The sequence below is a fragment of the Osmerus mordax genome, assembly GCF_038355195.1.
Source record: "Osmerus mordax isolate fOsmMor3 chromosome 6 unlocalized genomic scaffold, fOsmMor3.pri SUPER_6_unloc_5, whole genome shotgun sequence".
In the NCBI taxonomy this organism is placed as follows: domain Eukaryota; kingdom Metazoa; phylum Chordata; class Actinopteri; order Osmeriformes; family Osmeridae; genus Osmerus; species Osmerus mordax.
The window spans coordinates 73781-82365 of record NW_027120337.1 but is presented as its reverse complement, the minus strand read 5'-3'; the positions used below and the strand labels follow the sequence as shown (position 1 = coordinate 82365).

Below are 8585 nucleotides of genomic sequence, written 5' to 3'. Positions count from 1 at the left end.
TGCAGTGCCCTCTTTGCTTAGTCCACCAAAATTGATGAGTTCAATGTCAAAGACACTAAAACAAGGCGCATAATTACTGATGTATTGTAATCACAGAGCAAGTTAGAAGACCTGGGGGGTCAAAACCTTCTCTGATAATTAATAAAATAACAATATAACCTTGGACATAGTTACTTGAACATGAATAGCAGTCATGTAGGTCAGGTGAATGATGTCTTGAAGGCTGTAGCGAGGGAGAGGGCTTTTGAACTGTGAGTGAACTGAAGTGGGCTGAGAGGACACAATATTAAGTTCAAACATGTGATATGTACAGGTAATGAAATGCTCTGTATACAAAGCAGGAGGACTAAAGAGACTTATCGACTAATTTAATTGACACAAGAAACTTGCTCAAATCTCTCTCTCCTTATGTGTACAGTACCTCTATCTCACCTTGATGAAGAGTAAAATGCAACTCTAGAAACAGAGCCTTTGATAGAACTTGCATTATGATATCAGACATACCTGAGACACATTGCCCTCTCCCCAGTGCGCCAAAGTTCCAGTCCCAAACTACAGCCCCAGTGGTGTGGCTATCCTATTAGCTGGCCACCATCCAGCAGCGTCCTAGCAGACTGGCTCAGGTCCAAAAGTGGGCAAACCCACCCTGGCGTTTGATCCCCGGGGTCGGCTCCAGCCAGACCAGGCATTGTGTCCCAAACAATGCGCCCCAGACCCACTGAACTATAAACATTATCCCTTTGTGGGCTGTTCCCTGGAGACACCCACGGTCAGGAAACTGGACTCCTGTTCAAATTTAGAAAGTCAATACCTCCTTCTCTCCGTGCTGACTTGGCATGCAAGATTGTTACTGATAGGGCAGGAATGTCGCTGTCGCTGAGGTAATCTTGAATTTATAGTCTGTCCAGAATGCAAAGCTAGTTAGTGGGGTATGTCTTGAAGCTTAATTTGGAAGCCTAACTTGTACTGATACACAAGGAATTTCTAATATAAGACATAAGGAAGAATTTGTGTTTCTCAAGTTGTAATTAAAGTGCAATTAAATTTAGCTTGCAGGCAGATACTTACAGACATACTTAAGGTATCTGTAAAGTCATCATTCTCTTGAAACTCAATTCCTGCAGTACTTCATCCTGGCCAGTTGAGAGCAGTAGTCAAGGTTTATTGTAGTACAATGACCATCCCCCCCTCGAGAGGCCTTCCTGTTCCCCATCGGATCAGCTGACTGTGTGTGATGGTCAGGAGACCTCTGTAGCAGCTAGCTCACGACCTGTTCAGCAATTATGAACAGTGATCCATAACACGGACTGAATACTGAATATTGTTAACTATCAACAATTATTTTCATTTGAAGTAAGGTAAGACTCCCTAAAATGTCATTAGCTAGCAACAGTTAGCTTTCTCTTTGGTCTGTTGTGCTGTTGAGTGCTGCTACTTCTGTTTGCTAAGCTAGCTAATAGCGTATAATGTCGTGTAATCCTGTACGTCCAGCTACAACGCAAGAAGAAATTTAAAAAATAACTAGTTCCTAGCCGAGGTTCGACCTCTGCATGATAAAATACATGTTGTATTTTCAAACAAGGCCCATCTACACAAGTCGCAGATGTCAGAGAGAGCTGTCAGCCAGTGTCACAGTAAACGGTCATTCCTTAGTAAAGGTTGCTCGTTGGGCCAGGCTTTCTTAATAATAATTAAAAAAAACATTCAGTTGGTTACCATAAATATTTCTGTCTTTCAGCCCTCCTGCACCCTCCAGTGACCTGTTCAGAATTGTTGTCAGTCTGTAGCAGCCATGACAGAGTTTTGGTTGATTTCTGCTCCTGGAGAGAAGACATGCCAGCAAACCTGGGACAAGATGATGGTGGCCACAACAAAGACCAATAACATCTCTACCAACAACAAGTTCAACATACCAGACCTCAAGGTTTGTTTACCTTTCTTATGGCGTTGTGTTTATTCTTTATAATCCTGTGAGTCTGTTGAATCTGAATTGTGTTGGGTTGCAGTGTAATCTACATTTTGAATGCATATCATCTGAATTGCTGGTTGTGCTTTGAATCCCTTCAAATTTTGGGGATGCGCTTGTTTAATTGATTTACATGGGGTGAGCGTTCCCGGCCAATAGTGCCAAACGTACAAAAATCCACCCATCTGGCCAGTCACACGTTGTAAATTAAACTCAAAATGTATTTGAAAGGATTTGAAGCATCAGATTTACAGACGGATCCTCGCCTCGTTACTCACCGTCCCGTGGGTGGAGGGACCTCGCTGACCTCTCGCCACGTGGGCTCGGGATGTTTTCTTGGAACTGTTTGCGACGCACTAAGGAGTTCCCACAAAAGAGTCGCCGTCCTAAACACACGGGGCCCCCCTGCACGTCACAGGCAACCGACGAGGCCCCTCAAGTCTCTATCAAAACACTGTTCTGCAGGCTCCACAAAGACCCTCTGTCCCAGGACTGCACAGCCCAATCACTCACGTGGTCCTGCTTGTGTCTTTTTCTTCTCCTCCAGGTGGGAACGCTCGATGTCTTAGTGGGCCTGTCTGACGAGCTGGCCAAACTGGACCAGTTTGTTGAAAGGTAGGGCCTACTCTTGTATTCCTCCATCCAGCATTGAATATGGTTATAATCAGAGCCAAATTGGGACTGTAGGCCAAGCTGTTGGTAGGAGTGTTATCAACATAGCACAGGTCTGGGCTACACATCCATTTCAGAACTATTGATATCAGATCAGTGAAATGACAGAGGCGCATCATAAGCACAAAGGTGTTGAGCTGGACGGACAAGCCACAGAGTGTTTTTGTTGAGGCAGCATGCCTGACCGGTGAGGGCCGGTCAGTCTCTGATCCTGGAAGCCTGGACCCAGGCCCAGCCCTCTAATCCCTTCCCTGCCTTGTAGAAAGGAGGAATTTCACACAGACATGAGTCTACCAGCCCCTGCGGACTAAAGTTAGCAATTTGCAGTTGGGTGACACATCAGCATCTCTTTCCTGGGTGATATTTAAACCTGGTGACTTATGGGCTTGTTGGTGATTTTGAAGAAGTTATATATAAACGTTGGAAAACCTGAGGTCCAAAACTCACACGTCCTGGGCTTCCTCTGATGAGCGCCTGGGAAAGGCCAACATTAGCTGGAAGCCCCAGAGGAACCACAGACTACAGAAGCCTGCGGCCAGTCCTCCTAACCCAGCCTCTGTACTTTAGTGCCATTTCAAATCAAAACTGTTCAATTCGATATCAATCTCTGAAATACAATTTCAGATTTAGCATATAATATTCCATTTGAACATTTTAAATTTTAAAGCTATTACTTTCTAATTTAATTTGTGCTGGCACCATAAGCACTGAATAGCTCCAGAGGCGTGCTGTTTGCAGGATACAGGGGTGAGATTTACATTTACATTTAGTCATTTAGCAGACGCTCTTATCCAGAGCGACTTACAGTAAGTACAGGGACATTCCCCCGAGGCAAGTAGGGTGAAGTGCCTTGCCCAAGGACACAACGTCAGTTGGCATGACCGGGAATCGAACTGGCAACCTTCGGATTACTAGCCCGATTCCCTCACCGCTCAGCCACCTGACTCCCTAGATGAGATGAGATCTAGAACCTCAAACAGACATTTAGCTAGCTTGGTATTTCATTATGCAGACATCATTGTCCTTCATGAGTCGTTTTCTACTATCATGAACAGTGTTAAGCATACAGATCTGTTATTGGTTCTTCACATAATAATGTAATATCATATGAGCACATGAGGGGTCAATTCTACGCATCTTGAACAGTGTTGGACTATAAACATATTTTAGTATTAAAGTAGGGATATAACTGCACAGTTACATGTTATAAGCCCAGGCCTAAGGCCCTGGAATAGGGCTAAACTGGAGAGCGAGGAGAGCACAGTGATGCTCTACATGCGTCGCTCGGTTCGGAGGGTCCGCTTTGATGCCTTTGAACAACGTGTGTTATGAAAACATACTACCCTGAATGGGCCTACCAGCAGTGTGTGATCTTTTTGATGTTGCTGGGCTCCTGCCCAGCCTGCCTGCCTCACTGTCTCCTGGCTGTTCACAGTGTGGTGAGGAAAGTGGCTCAGTACATGGCCGATGTGCTGGAGGACAGCCGGGACAAGGTCCAGGAGAACCTGCTTGCTAACGGAGGTAAGCTAGCTCAGGCTACTGGAGCTAAGTTGACTTTAACAGCATGCCTCTGGTCACACACTGCCATACTTGCGGTGCACTTGATTTATACTATACATCACATTGACCCTCCCCCCCCCTCCCTCCCAGTGGACCTGGTCACCTATATCACACGGTTCCAGTGGGACATGGCTAAGTACCCCATCAAACAGTCCTTGAAAAACATCTCTGAAATCATTTCTAAGGCAAGTCACACCCAGCCCCCTCACAGACAGTTTACCTGTTGCCTTTTAATTCGGTCTGTCAGTACCTTTTATATTGAGTGAGTATGCTGCGGAGTATTCTCTGAGCATGTCTCCATGTTGGTTCTCCTCTACAGCAAGTGACCCAAATTGACAACGACCTGAAGGCCAGGGCGTCGGCCTACAACAACCTGAAAGGGAACCTGCAGAACCTGGAGAGGAAGAACGCGTGAGTCCTACTTCCCACAGCCCCCTGACCCCTGAGTCTGTAACGCTCTTTTAGATGATCTTGTCCAAGTGTTAGGAAAACATATTAGTTTGTAAAACCAAGCAATATTCATATTAAAGACCCTCATAGAAGATATAGTTCGATAGTGATACTATATAGTATCAATTATATGTATGTATCTCGAAACAATGATAATTTCGAGTAATATTTTGGCAGAACTCTTTGTTGTGTGCGATTGGTGTTCTGCAATACTGCTGTCTCTCACTAGGGGGAGCCTCCTGACAAGAAGTCTTGCTGACATTGTCAAGAAGGATGACTTTGTTGTTGACTCCGAGTACCTGATCACTATGCTGGTGGTTGTACCAAAGTAAGACTTTCTACCGCCACTTAATGTCAAAATCATATTAATCTAATTTGTTCAAGGCCAGTTGTTGGACAGCAGAGGGGTTCTGATGAACTATACTACTGTTCTCTTTTCAGGACCGGTTATGCTGACTGGCAGAAGAACTATGAAACTCTTGCTGAGATGGTGGTGCCCAGATCCACCAAGTAAGTTCATATTGGAGGTCAAGATTCGGAACCTGCATAATTAGGTTGATTGTTTAACACTAGAGTGCTTTTAGGTATGGATTTATGCGTTAGGTATATATTTATGTATCTGTGTGTGCGTGTGTGAAACAGCCTGCTTTTTGAGGACCATGACAGCGGTCTCTTCAGCGTGACTCTCTTCAGGAAGGCCCTCGACGACTTCAAACACAAGGCCAGGGAGAACAGGTAAGCTCCCACCGCCTGGTCCAGGACTCACGCACACACACACACGTTCTGGGCCCTGAACTCTGACCCCTGACCCCGCCTCTGACCCCAGGTTCACAGTGAGGGACTTCCAGTACAACGAGGAGGAGCTGAAGGCCGACAAGGAGGAGATGACTCGGCTGTCCACGGACAAGAAGAAGCAGTTTGTACGTGTTCTCCAGGCCTTCTGCATGTCTCCAGACACTGCCAACGTTGTCTGGTCTCCAGACACTGCACTGGGTATCCATCAGAGTGATTCTAGATCAGTGGCGATTTCTTTAAGACTGCAAGGGAATCTCGGCTTCCCGTAAAATGTCAAAAAATGTATGGTCAAATGTTTACTATTGTGTTAACATTTTAAATACGTTAGAACACGTTCATCTCGAAGACGAGTCCGTTCAGAATCGGCTACATATGGCAGCAGGTCGACTGACTCGATTTCCTTCTCATAATTTCCTGTAGCGTCACAGTGCATTTCCCTGTTGAAGTCAAGCGTCCATGGACTTTAATGGGGCTGCTTTGAACAGTTTTTTTCAGTGCTTTGAAACTATACGGTCATTGGATAAATGCTGCGATTATGTCCCGCCCTGGACGCTCAGCGTCTCTGGGGGTGAATGGAGGAGTGGGCTGGCCTGGACGCCGGGCTTCTGCGTGATGATTGGAGGGTCTGTCGAAAGACTGCGTCTCCTTTTGATTGACAGCAAATTTGTACTATAAAAAGTCGCAGAAGATATTCGAGCTCAGTCCCATCGCGGATTTTGCAAGTGTAGTCCAAAGACTAACTGCTGCAACATATTTCTTGGTATTTGCTTGGCGAAATTGCTAGCCAATTCTCATCATACATTTCATACAATTATACACCACATTTCTTGTTTCAGTTTAACCTAATTCCCACATTTCCTTCGAGTTTAATATTGTTTTGTTAGATCGTTCAATCATTCATACAGTAGACTAGGTTAGAGTGAACTAGCCAGTGAACTAGCAAAATAAATGGAAAATGTATATGATGTAGGCCGAAAATGAGCTTCCCCTATTTGAAAGACCAGCAGCCGCTGATCCAGAACCACTGTTCTACATTTACATTTAGTCATTTAGCAGACGCTCTTATCCAGAGCGACTTACAGTAAGTACAGGGACATTCCCCCGAGGCAAGCAGGATGAAGTGCCTTGCCCAAGGACACAACGTCAGTTGGCATGACCGGGAATCGAACTGGCAACCTTCGGATTACTAGCCCGATTCCCTCACCGCTCAGCCACCTGACTCCCTGTTCTGGATCAGTGGTTCTCATCCCTGGTCCTCAAGTACCCCCTGTCCTGCATGTTTTAGATGTTTCCCTGCTCCAACACACCTGATTCAAATGAATGGGACGTTATCTAGTAATGCAGAAGCCTGCTAACGACCATTTATTTGAAAACATGCAGGACAGGGGGTACTTGAGGACCAGGGTTGAGAACCACTGTTCTAGATGCTTCAGTTATAGGAGGCCCCAGGGAGAATTGCCCCCGGCTTCACACATGCAATGCCGCATAGCACAGTGACATGGGGCAGTGCATGCTCTGCACATGTCTCAGTGGGACATTATTGAGTAGCTGTAGTGAGCCTGTGGAGGCCTTAACCCTGGTCCTCCTCCTCTCTCTGCAGGGGCCTCTGGTTCGGTGGCTCAAAGTGAACTTCAGTGAGGCCTTCATTGCCTGGATCCACATCAAGGCTCTGAGGGTGTTTGTGGAATCTGTCCTCAGGTAATTGTGGTGGCCATTTTGTTGCTGTCTTAAACCTTCAATGCCGTTTTAGTTGTTCTCTCTGTTAGGGAAGAAGGGGGTCCCCTGACATCAGTCTTGCTTAATGGTGCGTGTGTGTGGTGTGTGTGTGTGTCTGTGTGTGTGTCTCTACAGGTATGGGTTACCGGTGAACTTCCAGGCCATGCTTCTCCAGCCCAACAAGAAGAATGTGAAGAAGCTGCGCGAGGTCCTGTTTGACCTGTACAAGCACCTGGACAGCAGCGCAGCGGCCATCATGGACGTGAGTATGAGTGAAGGGATGACAGTGGTGTGCACAGAATGGCCTCATTCACGTTTATAGTGGTTTGCAGAGCTGCGGCAAGTAACAGTGGGCATTCATGTGAGATGTGAATGTGCGTCTTGTGCCTCCAGTCTGCTATGGACATCCCTGGTCTGAACTTGAGTCAACAGGAGTACTACCCATACGTCTACTACAAGATAGACTGCAACCTGCTGGACTTCAAAGTCTAACATCTCCCGGTTTGCCCTGTATTTAGGTTGAGATGCTATGAGTACAAACTAACCTGTGTTTTGCTGTCTTCTTCGGCTTGTCTCGCTCCTTTACCCTGATCACCCCGCCTTCTTCCTGAAGGGGAGGGGTCTCATCGCCCTAATAAGCCTTCCCCCAGCTTGTCTGGGGTACACTGCCCCCCAGTCCCCCCCCCCCCTGCCCCCCAGATTTGCATGCTCATTCCATGTGGTGTGAAAAAGCACTGAAAGAGCTTCTTCTGCCACTCTTAACTGTGTGGTCAAAAATCAAGTTGGTGTTTGTTGTTTTGTTCTTTTTTGTTTACATTTTTTTTTTTATGGCAAAGTATTTACAGTGTGTGCTGAGATGAGGTGAAAGAATCTATTGATTGGATTTTAATAAAGGTACAGAAGGATTATGGGTATTTTCAGTCATTCCTTCCACATGTGTGGTGCACGTTGATAGCTGAGTATTTCAGTGGTCCTCATTGTTAATTTGTGCTGTGAGTAATTTGGTATTTTTCTCATAAATCGAAGCACATCCGGTTTACTTGTTTTAAGGTAGTAGTCCATTCTGAAACAATTTGTGTAACAAAATGTGTGTCTCATGTTGTGTATATTTGATGTCAAAAGAGAGATATATATATATATGTGTGTGTATATGTGAACAATGTGTATGTCGTACATATTCAAATATGAATAAATAATATAAGGACTGGTATTTGTTTTAATTCATTTAGTAAATCAGAGTCATGATCTATTTATTCTCTAGTTGGCCCGGAACTTGACTGGCTTTTAGACCATGCAAATAAATAGTCATATGACTGGCTGGTACCCATAACACTGCAAGGCGTCGGTCTTGGACGGATGAAGAAATAATCATTATTGTGTCGTACAAGCCAACACTGTTGAGATTTGAGGAAAACGTATTTTTTCC

At 45.3% G+C, this 8585-nt stretch overlaps 1 protein-coding gene across 2 annotated transcripts; it reads left to right on the top strand.

Annotated features, from left to right (window-relative positions):
• The first annotated feature begins 1220 nt into the window (after positions 1–1220).
• Positions 1221–8363, top strand: LOC136938390 (V-type proton ATPase subunit C 1-A). 2 transcript variants are annotated; one of them, XM_067231685.1, is made up of 13 exons: positions 1221–1353; positions 1739–1924; positions 2514–2581; positions 4074–4159; positions 4289–4383; positions 4518–4609; positions 4878–4976; positions 5090–5158; positions 5291–5383; positions 5475–5568; positions 7044–7141; positions 7295–7421; positions 7553–8363. In XM_067231685.1, exons 2-13 carry the CDS (start codon positions 1793–1795, stop codon positions 7649–7651), a joined length of 1152 nt encoding a protein of 383 aa, XP_067087786.1. In that variant the 5' UTR covers positions 1221–1353; positions 1739–1792; the 3' UTR covers positions 7652–8363. The 2 variants fall into 2 exon arrangements, with proteins under 2 accessions (XP_067087786.1, XP_067087785.1); XM_067231684.1 differs by having other exon boundaries at positions 1230–1358.
• Positions 8364–8585: the final 222 nt, after the last annotated feature.

Coding starts and splice junctions, on each gene's coding strand:
- LOC136938390 (XM_067231685.1), top strand. CDS start 1,793: ATGACAGAGTTTTGGTTGATTTCTGCTCCTGGAGAGAAGACATGCCAG. Junction 4,977..5,089: donor ATGCTGGTGGTTGTACCAAA/GTAAGACTTTCT, acceptor TTCTCTTTTCAG/GACCGGTTATGCTGACTGGC. Junction 5,384..5,474: donor CACAAGGCCAGGGAGAACAG/GTAAGCTCCCAC, acceptor CTCTGACCCCAG/GTTCACAGTGAGGGACTTCC.